Source organism: Hypoxylon trugodes, assembly GCF_022578975.1.
Source record: "Hypoxylon trugodes strain CBS 135444 unplaced genomic scaffold F4822scaffold_7, whole genome shotgun sequence".
Classification (NCBI taxonomy): domain Eukaryota; kingdom Fungi; phylum Ascomycota; class Sordariomycetes; order Xylariales; family Hypoxylaceae; genus Hypoxylon; species Hypoxylon trugodes.
The window spans coordinates 2,387,879-2,401,623 of NW_026250022.1; the positions used below are offsets into that span (position 1 = coordinate 2,387,879).

Sequence of the window (13,745 nt, forward strand, 5' to 3'; positions counted from 1 at the left end):
CGGACTCTGTGTACCCCCAATCCGGCTTCGAGCGATGTTCTTGTGGATTGGGACAGCCTATGTTGCATGATTATCCTGGATTTTGGGGGTACACGGACGAACGCGCGATGCATCGAGGGGGTATTTTCGAGTCACCATTATGACAGAAGCGAAGCAAAAAAATAAGAATAAAGAAAAAGCGAGCTATCGTGGGGAGTGGTATTGGGCTCGGATTGAACCTATGTTGCTCTGGGTGGAAACAGCATGAAAGGCATATCATCATAACGGCGTTTGGTTTATCACGGATGAAAGGTTCTCTTGTCGCATTTCCTGGTCCATTGTCATTACGGGGACTGTTGGTTTCCATCATATTCTTTCGAAACCGGTTCGTTCGTTGTAAAGAAAGGGGCATGAATTGAACATGGATTACTTCGATTTAGAAATACCAGAGCAATAGTACAAACTAGGTCAATACCTCGCATATGAGTACGAAAACTTCGGGATCCTTCGTACGGTACATATATTAGATGTTCAACATTGATATAGGATATACACATCAGCATATAAAAAATAAAAGTTGAGGTTCATGCCAGTTGCACAGCAGCAAGCCCTGATTATGTGACCTATTCGGGGGAGCGGGGAGGGGAATTTAGGGGTTTGCTGCTGACGTAATGGTCCCTGAGTTTATGGTACGTGTTGATATTTTCAACTCTCGATACTAAACATATATCATTAAAAATCTGCTATCTTATAGCCAGATCCAAAATGGCAACATTTTTATGAGTCATTGTTTTATTCAGTATTGTCCTTCCAGGGTTAACGTTCCGGTTTTCGTGATCAGATACTCATTGATAGCAACGTCCTTGCCAGACTCCTTACCGAACCCTGAATCTTTCATTCCGCCAAAAGGTGACTCGGCAGCGGATGAGTTTCCTGAGATTGGGTTCACAGTCAATCACTCTATTCTTCTCGTTGGGCCATTAAGAGTGGTACAAACTCACCGGTATTTAACCCGATCATACCCGCCTCGAGATTCTCAAACATGCGCCACATCCTGTCGACGTTTTTGGTGAAACAATACGAAGCCAAGCCCATCTATAAGTGGATTAATTAGTCAGTATCCAGCGTTAGTATCGGGTTCATCAGCACTTACACTTGTGTTGTTAGCGGCCTCGAGAGCTTCTTCCTCCGTATCGAACGGGAAAAGAGCTAGTAGAGGGCCGAAGGTCTCTTCCGAGGCAATCTTCATAGCTTGCGATGCATTCGTGATGATTGTAGGCTCAAAGAAATACCCGTTTCTTGAGGTTATACGATTACCTCCCGTTAGAATGGTCCCACCATTCTTCTCGGCATCCTCAACCTGAGCAGCTGTCTTGTCGACGCCCGTAGGGACCGTAAGGGGACCCATAGTCGTCCCCTTCTCGATACCATGGCCGACCTGGATTTGACGCGTTTTCTCCGCTAAAATATGTGAGAACTTTTCATATATATCCCTATGGACATATACTCGGTTTGCTGTGACACAAGCTTGGCCCGCGTGTCGGAATTTCAGCGCCATCAATGCTGATGAGTGTTCAGTTGGTACGGCTAGCACATATATTTATGCATTTGGGACTCTTACCATCGCAAGCCTGGTTCAAATTCGCATCGCCGAATACTATGAATGGGCAATTACCTCCTAGCTCGAGTGTCAGCTTTTTCAGGCCATCCGCGCAATGAGCAGAAAGAATCTTTCCGACTCGAGTCTACCGACATATTAGTCCCAAACTCGACGAGTTAGGTACTTCCCATGGAGAACTCACAGAGCCAGTAAAAGACACCTTCTTCACTAGGGGATGCCTGCAGAGGGCTTCACTGAGACTAGGCGTATTCGCTAGAGTGGTAGGCAAGATGTTAAGCACGCCTTTTGGGATTCCAGCCTTTTCAGCCAGATATGCTAGTGTCAAAGCCGATAAAGGGGTCTCGGGTGATGGTTTCGCAACCATCGTACACCCCGCTGCTAGAGCTGCACTAGCTTTCCTCAAGACCATCCTAGGAGATCTAATCAGCCTCATTCCCACCTCAAGGCTAGACGAAAAATTGACAACTTACGCAATTGGGAAATTCCATGGTACCAAGGCAGCCGTGACACCAAGGGGCTGCTTGATAGTGAAGACCCGGCGGCCGGGAAGAGCAGCAGCAAAGGTTGTGCCTTGCACACGCTCCGCCTCGCCAGCGAACCAGCGCAGAAACGAGGACGCGTAATCGATCTCACCGTAGGCCTCGGCCAACGGCTTGCCGGTTTCGTATACAAGAATCGTGGCGATGTCGTCCTTGTGCTCTTGGATTAGGTTGTAGAATTTAGTCAGTAGCTCGGAGCGGGCGCGCGGAGTGAATGTGCGGTAGGTTTGGAATGCTGCTTGTGCTGCTTTCACTGCGTCGTCGACATCCTCGGCTGCCATGTCCGGACATGAGGCGAATTTCCGGTCAGTGCCGGGATCTGCACGGCGTTATATGAGTATGGGCAAGAGGAACGTTGATGCCATCACTTAGAAAGAGTGTTGACGAACCGATGATATCGAATCTCTTCCCGGACTTTGCTTCGATCCATTGTCCATTTACGTATGCTTTATCCCGGAAGAGATCTGGGCTCTTGAGGTTGAGCTGTGGGTATGATTTATATTAGTCCTTCGGTCTTAGACGTGTCGGCAACAGCCCTCTTTGATATAGCCACTTACGTTGATAGGGGAATTTACTTCGCTCATGTTGAATGAATGAATGTTAATATTCAGACTTTCTAAAAAGCATGATGCCTTATTCCGAATCTCGAAATATAATTATCGTCATCGGTAGGAGTGTCACCCCGCACCTTGTACAACGACCCCAATGACCCCAATGACCCCGAAGGTTTCGGGTCCTATCCGATGTACCTAGGTAGTCGCCTTGGCTCTTGCCCCATAGCCAATCCCATTGCTCCGTCTCCGCCGAATCCGGTCAATAGTTCGGTGTAGCGATTTCCGACCCACTTATTCCTCCACTCTATTCTACAACTATCGGACACGGCAGACAGCACGGCTCTAGACAGACGTTGCGGTCTAGGGTTAGGAAAATAAAGCCAGAGTAGTACAAGTATAACAAGAGCCCGCCATAAAGTAGCGATATAATAGCGGGAGAAAACAATATGAAAAAAGGGGTGGACTGCCCGGGCGGGTGTTGTCTTACTTAATAGTCAGGAGGTGGCGACTGTGTCCTCTGTACTAATATCGACCAATGTATCATAGTCACATATAAAAATTCGCCCATGATTATAATTTAAATGACCATTTTCGAGACCTTCGTACCCAGTCTTACTTCTTCACACTGTATTGAGTGCGTTACACCACGTCTTGCCGACCATATGTGGCTTGCGTAGGATTTTAGCGGTCGGCTAACCGCGCAATAAAACGAGTCGAAGTCTCGCTTTGTAGGACAATGTATTTTCCTTCCTCAGAATTTTAACTTGTTCGTCGAAAGTAGGCTACAAAAATGTACCAAACCCAACTCGACCCAATGGATCGCTCTTCATCATTGTCATCATTAGATTCCCTGATTATTATAGAACCGTCGACACCTCAAAAGAAGCAAAAATTCTACAAGAGAATATTCCAAATCATATGGACAGAGTGGAATAGGGCTCGTCGAGAAGCATGGCTGGATTTACGATCTATCAGGTGGAAACGAGTCGGCCGTTGGACAGTCCCGACGTCATGGACTCTCGCAACACTGGGATTATTTAGCTTTCTTACAATATATGGCACCTTGTCGCAATCGTTCGAACCGACAAATTCTGCTTGCAGATCCGACAATTCCTTCAACTGCAATATATCCACGTATGACGTATGGACAGCATCTGGATTCTTCGAAGTGGATATAGGTTTCGGCGATTTGACGTTCACGCAGGCCAAAGTTATTGACGTATCATGGGATATGGTTAGGATAAACCCTATACTACTTAGAAAGCTCTCAAGCTAATGAAGTTGTTTAGGTAATCGGCCGTGGCGGGCAAACGCTAATGGCATTCATCTCTTGGAGGGCGTTTGCCGACTACGTAACAACTTCAATGGAATTTGCACCCATTACATATACGATGTTTTTCGTCGTATTCCTTCAAGATGAACCTTCCATTCTCTCTACCTTTCGAGTTGCGCGAATATTCCTCTCGGGCCGCAAGCTCAAGTCGAAAGTGGCTATGATCTTCATGATATCAAGCATGCTATTCCTTTTAGGGTTTCCAACATTCGCCGGCGCCATAACTGGATATACCACGATCGTTGAGGCTTTTGTTCCGGATTATGACGGTAGATATATCCCCTTTTCGGGATTCCAGCCTATAGCGTACGTTATTAATGATGGGTGGAGAGTCAACCTCACCGCCAACGAATATGTGTCTTTTTTCGGCTCCGAGACCGAAGGTGATAGCAATCCAACGCAGCTCAAGTATGGCTCTGGCTAATAAGATTTCAGCTGAGCCTGTGTACTACATGGGGTTCTTTTACCATGCATGCTCTATCTTAGGCGGGGACGCCGGTTGTTCTTTGCAGGAAACCGTCTCTAATTGTCTGTATTGCCCTATACCCCGTTCTGGGCGGAGTTGGACTAATGATGTTTGCTTTCCCATGGTAGATGTTGCGACATATGGGCTTTTAGGTCTCCAAAACACAACGTCGACGTGGGAAAATGTTACGCTCCCTAGCCCAATTTTAAATATATCAGCTTTTTACATCCCACCTGCCACAAGAGGTACATTTAACGGCGCTGACTGGTCGGACCCACGAAACAGAAAACAAGAACAGCCATTTGATGATCCGTCTAAAACCACATTTATTTATAATAACAAGACGTATCCTCTCTCTTACGTACAGAGTAATGGTCGTTGCCAAACTGTTCAAGATGTATGTGCTTGCTGATAATAAGTCATTCGGGCATAGTATTGACCTAACTACCCAGCGATTCAAGTGGGGATTTTCATATATACAGTCATATATTTTGGTAATACTCTTGTCAATTTGGACAATTGGGATATGGATGATGTGGCTTAAAGCCCGGCGTCAACTGCCCCCCAAGGATCAGGTACAAATACCTAAAGGCTGGAGAGCTATTCTAGTATTAGCTGAAAGGATGAACGAAGAGTTACAGAACGCCAACATTGATATCAATTTCCTAACAGATCAACAATTAAAGGAGGAGATCCAAAAACAGCTCCACGGCGGGTCGGTCTCATTCAATATAACAACCTCGCGGAATTATAGTTTCCGCCGGGGCCTATGGCTATGGCTGAAGAGGGAGTGGAAATGGTGTCTAATACTAGTACTAACAATGATTTTGGCGGGTACTTTTATATACTGGCCTTACTCCAATAATGGGTTTCTCTTCAGTTTAGGGTTCGTGCCCCCCCTTCCTTGGGGGGTTATGTTTGCGATGGTACTAGGAAATACGACAAGGAGTAAGGCTTTCATGACTGGTTGTTGGTGGACAAGTGGGCTTGCAGCTGGGTTGACCCTACGTATCTTAACTTGATCGACATACTTCTCAGTATCCTTTTTCTATACCTCCTACTGTGTTCATTAGTATACGTCAGCACGTGCCTGTATGTTTCAAATCGGATCCCAAAAATGGAATCTGGAATCTGTTATGCCAGATGCGACCCATCAAATGCGCTACTCCACGCGCCTTACGTGCATGAAATAAAATTGAAGGTCAATGGGGGGATGGTTTTGGAGCCTTCCTAATCGGGCCACGAGACCCCTATAGCAGAGTGGTAGTGCGGTCCAATAACACCCTCGGTAAACCCTCGCAATTATGTATTACCCGAATAGGTAGCTCCTTACAGGGCTCTCAACAGAGATAAAGCAGGTTGCCTTCCCTCTACACCTATTACCACCCTCATGTTCCTGATAAAGCGGGTCAACCGTCAACGTTGCAGGTCATTTGCTCGGGGTTTTATTCATTATCCCAACTGTCCCCCATGCAAAAGATCTTCATTTTCTACTTTCTTAACTATTTCAACACCGATTCTTGTGCTCTTTATCCCTGGAGCTGTAACGTAGTGGAGGGGTAGAAAATTGTTAGTGCTATGAGACCTCATCCGGAAATTTGATCACAGGCTCCCCCGATGTATGCTCTATAGATACTGTGACGGCCGTTCCGCGTGCGTCATGTAACGTCTCCTGATGCCGTGGGGCCGTTGGTTGTAATAACGTATCGATCTCACTGTGATATGGGTGTGCTCTGGAGGAGGATAAGTATGGCGCGGTGCTCCTCTCGAATTTCTGCTTGATTCTTCGTTAAGAGCATCGCTCCGGATCATATCGCCCACCGTCTTTGACAGATTTTCGCTCCCTTGTATATAGTTTCGCTTCTGTACATATTTTTCGTTTTATTTATCAACATGCGTACCTCTACTGTATATAGCTACCTCAGCCTGATGGCCGGAGCTGTAACGGCTCTCCCCCATACTCTCAAGCCCCGTCAGTCATCAGGTGCCCAGAGCGTCGTCTACTGGGGCCAGAACGGCGGTGGCACGATCGAGAATAACGATCTTTCTACTTACTGTGCCTCCGATTCCGGCATAGACATCATTGTTTTAGCCTTCTTGTACTCTTGGGGAAGCGGTAGCGATACTCCGTCAGGTACGGTCGGCCAGTCATGTTTCATTTCAAACTCGGGAGAGGGACAGAACTGTGATACCGTCTCATCGGCCATCGCCACGTGCCAGAAAGCCGGCATCAAGGTCATCTTATCCCTTGGTGGCGCTACTGCCTCTTACTCTCTGTCTTCTAACGAAGAAGCCGAATCGATCGGCAACTACCTCTGGCAGGCATATGGAAACTCGGGTAACTCCAGCGTCCAGCGACCCTTCGGTGACGTTATCATCGACGGCTTCGACTTTGACATCGAAGTCAACAGGGGCAGCGAGTTCTACCCCGCTATGATTACCGCACTACGCTCTAACTTCGCTTCTGACTCTTCAAAATCTTACTACATCACTGGCGCTCCTCAGTGCCCAATTCCGGAACCTAACATGGGCGTGATCATTGGCAACGCCACGTTCGACTACCTTTGGCCACAATTTTATAACAACAACAACTACACTTACCCGTGCGCTCTTCCCGTTAACGGTAACGCTCCTTTCAACTACGACCAATGGGTTAGCTGGACTGCCGACACTCCTTCATCCGACGCCAAGATCTTCATTGGTGCACCGGCCGCCCCCTTGGCTGCGAACGGTGCGCCAACTGGCGAAACTTACTACGCAACACCCGAACAGCTTGCTACCATCGTCAACGACGTCAAGAGCGATGCTAGATTCGGTGGTGTTATGCTATGGAGTGCCGGATTCTCGGACTCCAACGTCAACAACGGTTGCACCTACGCTCAAGAGGTCCACAGCATTCTTGACTCTGGTTCCCCTTGCTAGGCGGTTAACGCCTACATCTACTATAGCTAGGATTGAATCCTAGTAGTAGGTAAGCAACATCCCCTTAACGTCTTCTCGAAAGTCCACGACAGTTCAACTAACGCCCCATAGTATGGCAGTAAAGGTTATACCATACCGACTCAATACCCCTGGGGCCCCATGTACACTCGCTATTATTTCAAAATGGTGGCTGCAGCGGGATTGAGAGGATGTACTTTATTTGCAATGATTATTGATGACCATAGATCAATGGGGATAGGGGAGGCATGATATACCCGGGGACTTTTAGGACATATAACCCATGTACCTGTTCATGTATATATTTGTACATCTTATGTGTATATAAGACCCGAACTACAATTCGAGATTTACATATTATCTCAACAATTTTGCTCTTTATTCGTGGTGAAAAGGGGCTTGTCGTTCGATCGAAATGGAAAACCCCTATTTTCGTCGTAGCAGAGAAACCTCGGGGTCAATCCGATAAAACTGGTACTAGGAAATAATGTCTGTGCCCTTAAACGTTGTATTCGTGCCATCGCTCAGTTTGCTGCAATTGCTTTTGGAGGAGCGAGTGCCAATATCTTCTTGGCCGCATGCTCAGCAGCAGTTACGATCATGGCGGATGGGTTCCCGGTCATCATACCAGGGAATATCGAAGCGTCGACGACGAAGAGGTTATCTGTCCCGTAAACCTTGGTGTTTGTGTCGACAACCGATGTTCCATTCACCACCCGGCCGTCATCTAGGCCGATCTTCGCGGTCCCGATCCAGTGGTTCGAACATCGCACGGCCGGCGTCGCAGGGATCTTTCGGAGTAGACTTATCAGCGATTGCTTATTCCAAGGATTTTATGGAATACTGAGTTAGTAAGGTATATGATAAGACGAAAACTTACCGAATCTACGAATTGCGCCGAAGTCTGATTAGATGCAGGGCGAACCCATGTTAGGTTTGAGATAGGTTCAAAATATTTGCGAACTCTTTCGAGACCTTCAATGACAGCCGCCTTATCATTGGCTTCGCGGACGTAAGGGGGGATCGACACACGGGTGTTCAGTTGGGGTGTGATGACCATACGACCCCGCGACGTAGATCCCGTGCCGAGATATTGAGTGATCGTCATGGATGCTAACAAATATCCCTAGTCAGTGAATGCAATCGAGATAAGAGTCTGAATCATTATCAACTTACTATTTTTGCTGCCTTCCACTCTTGCCTGCCAATGCAGATGCCGATCGATGCCATCCGCGCCCGGGATGATCTCCCAGAACTATGCAGATGGTCAGTGTCACGATCCCCAGCATTCTTCTAGAGAACTTACGATCGGGCCTAGATTAGGTGCTGCTTGTGCAAGAATACCAGTTCGGTTTTCTACACGGGTAGTTAGCCGGTTTCATTGTGAACGTTTTCAAAGTGTCTTACGAAGGTATATCTCGGTATCGCTTAGGATCGGCTTAGTGTATGCTGCGTAGAAGTCATAGAAGACGACGTCGGGATGAGCAACCTCGATGTCAGTCTAGTACCATGGAGTTAGCAATAGATGGTTTAAACTTTCGTATATGATAGAGACTTACGCCGACGTGGTCTATCAGATTATATCCGACCGGGAGGTTGATCCAGGAGTCCTCCGATATCATGGTCTTCGCATCTGATGTCGAGTTCTTCACGATATTCAATTGATCCTTCGGCCCAATACCACCTATTTCAACTTAATTAGATAACCCTCAAAAAGCAGTGGAGTGCGGCGGCCATACTTCTTAGAAGAAGTTTCGCAGTCCCAAAGGCGCCAGCGGATAAGATGACGCGACCGGTTCCAGGAGTAACCGAGACGACACCCGCATGTCCCGCAGCATTCTTGCTACACTCGATCTCAACACCCGTCGCATGACCTCCCTCACGTATAACCCTCCTCGCCGTCGTATTCATCCAAAGGGTAAACTCCTTACGTTGACTCGCATCAACCAAATACGTAGCCAACGGCCCACCTCTCTCGCCATTCGAAAACATATGCGTGGCATGGCCGAAAGTCCTATTCTTGCGATCGGGGTGTTCATTCGGGACGATAAACTCCCAACCACTGGCATTAAGGCCACTTGTCAACGTCTGGAAGCCCTGCTGCAGGTATAGCTTGCCGTCCATACTAGGATGCGTCGTACCAGGTATCCTCTCGAACACCCGACTCGTCGCAGCCGCTACATCCGAGCTCCGCCAACCCTCCGGCCAGCTATGGTCCCAGTCATCCGGATGTGGCTTCCACCACAAGCCGGAGTTAACGGCGACGCCACCGCCGAGCACGCAGCCGGCCATCTGGTCGACGTCGGTACATACGACGCCGCTCGGATTATGCCAGATCTCGTTCGCGAGTCCGGGGACATCGAAACGTGTTAATGTCGCGTTTTCGAGCCACTTGGGCTTCATGGTACCACCCCAGATACCCGTCGACGGCGGTCCTTTCTCAAGCAGAAGAACCGTATGTCCGGCCTCGGATAATCGGTCCGCGAGGGGAATGCCGCCAGCCCCCGAGCCCACGATGATGTAATCCCAGGTCTGCTCCGAGGTAACGTTGGAGCAGACCGGCGGTGCCAGTGCTACTGTAGCCCTAGCTGCACATGGTCGGAATACTTCGGCTTGGTTAGAATAATTACTGGTATTCGGAAAAGATGCGCTTACAAAGCAATGCTGCCGTCGCAGCGGCGCTTAGATATATATTGCCATGCATGTCTGCTGAGCGAAATCTCGCGTGCTTGGGAGGAGTCGATAGAAAAAGGTGCCGCCTCAGTTTTCAGGGGCAAGCGGCAGTCTTTAAGACGGCACAGATCGCCTCCTAGCCTAACCTGAGCAGCATCGTATAGACGCGCCCGCCACGGCCAAGAAATGACCGTCATGCCTAAGTCTCGCACGCTCAAGCGCCGCTTCAAAGTGGTAGATTCGCTGTATTGGAGAAGTTAGCGCAGCGAGATAGGTCACTGGTTCGAGGTCGTAGGGATCTGCAATCCTTTTTCATTTGCGCAATTAGCCGAATGCAGTGCCTCGTGGAGCGCCCTATGAAGCCGGGCTCACGTACTTAGCCGCGAAATGAAAAACCTGGGGTTGCCTGGGGTATCGCAGGGGCGTGGGACTGGCCCGGGTTGCTGGAGAGGCTCTTTCGCGGTTAGAATTGTAAATGCCGGAAAAAGGAGATAGTGGTGATGGTGTGTCGGGTCCTCACATTGAACTGCAACCCCCGTGAGGCTTACGGGCAGACGGCGATAAGGAAAGCGGGGATTCCTTGTTTATAATACTTCCGGTTTAACTATCCAGGATCATGACATATTGAGCTTGTTGCGGAGATGGCGGTCAGTGTTGTCGTGAATAGATCATGTCAGGGACAATAGCAAGAGGGGCTGCAGAACAGTAAGCAATAGGTTAAATCATCCAAACATTCTAGAATGGACTATTGAGGTGGTATGAGCTAATATACTCAAATTAGACGCTTGAAATTCCAATGTCTAAGCCATAATAGGGGCAGTATGGGAGTACTTACCTACGCTCAAGTTAATTGTTCCAACCACATCACAATAAGCTGTGAAATGCACCCACTAAGACCCATATGGTTGTATTTATTATTCTAGTACCCAGTTCAACATTTGCCCCTAAAACGGTGGATAGTTTTCCCAATCCAATATATGCATCTCACTATCCTCTAGTCAAAGAATAACACATACATCAATACCTACGACCAACCGTACATAACCGCCAGCGGAGAATGGTCGTCTAAAGTATCATGGCACCAGCGCCTGCTGTATCTTTCGGTTTACGGCTAATACTACCGTCACTGTTGACTACCTCCTGTACTTCATCGGCGGACTTCTTTGCTTCATTTCTTCCTCCAACCTAGTATGAATTGGTTAATAGAGGACTCGGGGGTTGCATGACATAACTAGGAACGTGCTATGTAGACGTACGGTTGCTTGTTTGTCGAGAGGACCTCCAGCGACTGACACCGGCTGCCTTGGTTGGGCTTCGGGTTGCTTGAGAATCAATTAGCGATAGTACTTAATCTCAACCAGCAATATTAGGCAACTTACAACACCACTAGGAGCCTCAAATATACCACTAGCAAGATCAACGGTCGGTAAGGCGTTCGTACTGCCCGTATCAAAGCTCTTGCCGGCCTTGTTCTGGTCCTTATTTTCTGAAGCCGCCATATTACTACTGCTAAATCTGGATGCTTATCTCGAGCACTTCAATTAATTTGCAAATAAGGTGTTGGAGATTCGAAGTATGATTGATCCTACTAAGTGATCCGTTCAAGCCTTCGGGGGAAGTTTTGCCGCCTTACGGCAGCAATACGTCATCAATTGGTGAGGCTCCATTCATACAACGTTCGGTCGCGATATTGACTGGATATTGTATGAAATTTACGTCACAAATACGCAGCGGGACCTGCCCGATACCTGGGTAGGTCATACGTATCGTGGGCTTAATTCGGGAGAATACCTACTCAATAACTTTAGTAGGTAGTGTCATCGCATACCATCTACTTACATAAACACACAGCCACAATCATTTTAATTGAGACCTCCAGAATCCCATGTCCACCGATGATAAGAGCTCCTACTTCGAATGATACTGATATTCCATCGCCCATTTCCTTTCAGTGCTCCTCCTTTTATTAGGCCTAGCTTGCTCTCCTACTAGTTCAAACGACCATAGACTGTTATTTGAGCATATCGGGTGGCCAGACCGTGTAGTTTCAAATGTCGTCAAGGTCGATATGTTCAGTAAGTCCCCGGAAGAAGTTATGCTCGTCATGCTAGCTGAGCCTTTGTTGAAGATATACAGGTTGAGTACCAATCTCTTTTAGGTACTATCTTTATCAGGCGCTATTTTGGATCCGTTCTTTGAGGTATGGAACGCAAAAGTGTCCTCGAAGACACAATCATCTTCATCACAGGCGTTAACGGGGTCGGTGTCGTATTCATACAAGCTTCTGCGTCCTTCGAGGAGATCGTCCATCAGGCGTTTTATCTCATAAATACTTTCCCTCCTATAATACTTAAACGTGTCGACGTCGCCGAATATCATCGCCTGGTATGCGTCGTTGAGGTAAGACGCATATGATTGGATAGGATCCATATATGATTTAAGTGCCTCGTACATTTGTGGTAGGTCATCTACAGGTGTTAATCCGGTCATTTTATCCGTTAGATATTTGACGTCGTCGGGTGGGACGCCGTCGAAGACGACGCTCCCGACGCGTCGTAGCAGAGCGAGACTTCCGAGTGCCTTCCAGGCCGGACACCTTTCACTTTCAATGCCGTTGGGAATAGAGACTTTTACGTGCAAATATCTCAACTCCGGCAAAAGGCGCAAGTCCCGGCATATGCACGTTAAGTCTCCTGCAGTCGTGTCTAGACCACTCCAGCCCGTACTCTTCAACACTATAGAGAATTTTGTCATCCCTCCGAATCGAGATGACCCGAACGGAGATGAACGGAACGTTTGAACTGAGTAGACATCCACGTATTCACAGGACACAACCCCGTAATCAGTAGATATGATCACTTCGAAAACATTCTCCTCGTAGAGTAGTGGTCGTGCTTCGTTTAAAATTTGACGACAGGTACGGAGAATCGCAGGAGTGAGATGGAAATTTCCCTGGTCGGAATATGATAATGGCTTACTACTGCAAAGGAGAAGCGGATATATCATCATCCGAATCTCTGCTGGTAGGTTAAGAAACGCAAAGCATTTCTTGGAGCCCTCTGTTCCGTGCTCGCTCGCCTCTTTAGTGGTGATATTGTGGGTTAGGTCTTGTCCAGCGGACGCCATCGTTATTGGTCGGGCTATTGGTTCAGCGAATTGTATTATCTTTGACGTCGAAAAGAAACTGTATTCTAATCAGCAGCTGTACGTCTGGTAATATGGGTATTTTCATGTAGCTCACTTCTCATGCTTTGTAGTGCGTTGTTGATGCCAACTGCACCAAACAATTTGACTGGCAAACGAAACCATAGGCAACAACGGCTACTAATTGGGGATTGTCCGGTTACGCAACATATAGATGCCCAGATATCCAGGTATCATGGTATTTGCCTTAGGTACCTAGGTACCTAATCTATGGCTATCTTTTTAAGACAATTTTGTCAAAATGGGGTTAAGGCAATATATTGAGTAGCTATAATCTTTTTACGATCTGCTTGCCGTATCTTCCTCCCTCAAGTCCTTTTAGGAAAAGCTACTCTCTTTTATGCTGCCTGGCAATAGTATATGATATTCAGTATAGCTTCCTTTCTTGGATACGAGATTGCCAAGAGCTACGTTGATGCCTTATGAATAGTAAAGC

The 13,745-nt window shown here is 47.5% G+C and overlaps 6 protein-coding genes across 6 annotated transcripts; 2 read left to right on the plus strand and 4 right to left on the minus strand.

Moving 5' to 3' along the window:
• Positions 1-574: 574 nt before the first annotated feature.
• Positions 575-2,723, minus strand: F4822DRAFT_445034 (aldehyde dehydrogenase; the record flags this gene model as incomplete). The annotated part of the gene is made up of 8 exons (XM_051463323.1): positions 575-912; positions 981-1,074; positions 1,133-1,542; positions 1,601-1,724; positions 1,782-2,010; positions 2,071-2,458; positions 2,529-2,622; positions 2,697-2,723. 8 exons carry the CDS (start codon positions 2,721-2,723, stop codon positions 776-778), a joined length of 1,503 nt encoding a protein of 500 aa, XP_051312567.1. The 3' UTR covers positions 575-775.
• Positions 2,724-3,325: 602 nt separating this feature from the next.
• F4822DRAFT_411246 (uncharacterized protein) lies at positions 3,326-5,635 on the plus strand. Its single transcript, XM_051458836.1, has 5 exons — positions 3,326-3,927; positions 3,983-4,409; positions 4,462-4,554; positions 4,621-4,889; positions 4,945-5,635. Exons 1-5 carry the CDS (start codon positions 3,484-3,486, stop codon positions 5,512-5,514), a joined length of 1,803 nt encoding a protein of 600 aa, XP_051312568.1. The 5' UTR covers positions 3,326-3,483; the 3' UTR covers positions 5,515-5,635.
• Positions 5,636-6,086: 451 nt separating this feature from the next.
• F4822DRAFT_445038 (glycoside hydrolase family 18 protein) lies at positions 6,087-7,414 on the plus strand (the record flags this gene model as incomplete). The annotated part of the gene is made up of 1 exon (XM_051463324.1): positions 6,087-7,414. The coding sequence occupies exon 1, from the start codon at positions 6,386-6,388 to the stop codon at positions 7,412-7,414; it is 1,029 nt and encodes a 342-aa protein (XP_051312569.1). The 5' UTR covers positions 6,087-6,385.
• A 524-nt stretch (positions 7,415-7,938) lies between these two features.
• On the minus strand, positions 7,939-10,481 carry F4822DRAFT_326574 (putative cellobiose dehydrogenase). The gene is made up of 8 exons (XM_051455564.1): positions 10,088-10,481; positions 9,172-10,038; positions 8,992-9,116; positions 8,840-8,933; positions 8,739-8,788; positions 8,609-8,687; positions 8,313-8,545; positions 7,939-8,223 (listed from the first exon to the last, which is right to left on the minus strand). The coding sequence occupies exons 1-8, from the start codon at positions 10,134-10,136 to the stop codon at positions 7,957-7,959; spliced, it is 1,764 nt and encodes a 587-aa protein (XP_051312570.1). The 5' UTR covers positions 10,137-10,481; the 3' UTR covers positions 7,939-7,956.
• A 618-nt stretch (positions 10,482-11,099) lies between these two features.
• Positions 11,100-11,931, minus strand: F4822DRAFT_326585 (uncharacterized protein). The gene is made up of 3 exons (XM_051455566.1): positions 11,485-11,931; positions 11,362-11,427; positions 11,100-11,290 (listed from the first exon to the last, which is right to left on the minus strand). The coding sequence occupies exons 1-3, from the start codon at positions 11,602-11,604 to the stop codon at positions 11,171-11,173; spliced, it is 306 nt and encodes a 101-aa protein (XP_051312571.1). The 5' UTR covers positions 11,605-11,931; the 3' UTR covers positions 11,100-11,170.
• F4822DRAFT_326584 (uncharacterized protein) lies at positions 11,932-13,336 on the minus strand. The gene has a single exon (XM_051455565.1). The coding sequence runs from the start codon at positions 13,229-13,231 to the stop codon at positions 12,260-12,262; it is 972 nt and encodes a 323-aa protein (XP_051312572.1). The 5' UTR covers positions 13,232-13,336; the 3' UTR covers positions 11,932-12,259.
• Between the last annotated feature and the right edge of the window lie 409 nt (positions 13,337-13,745).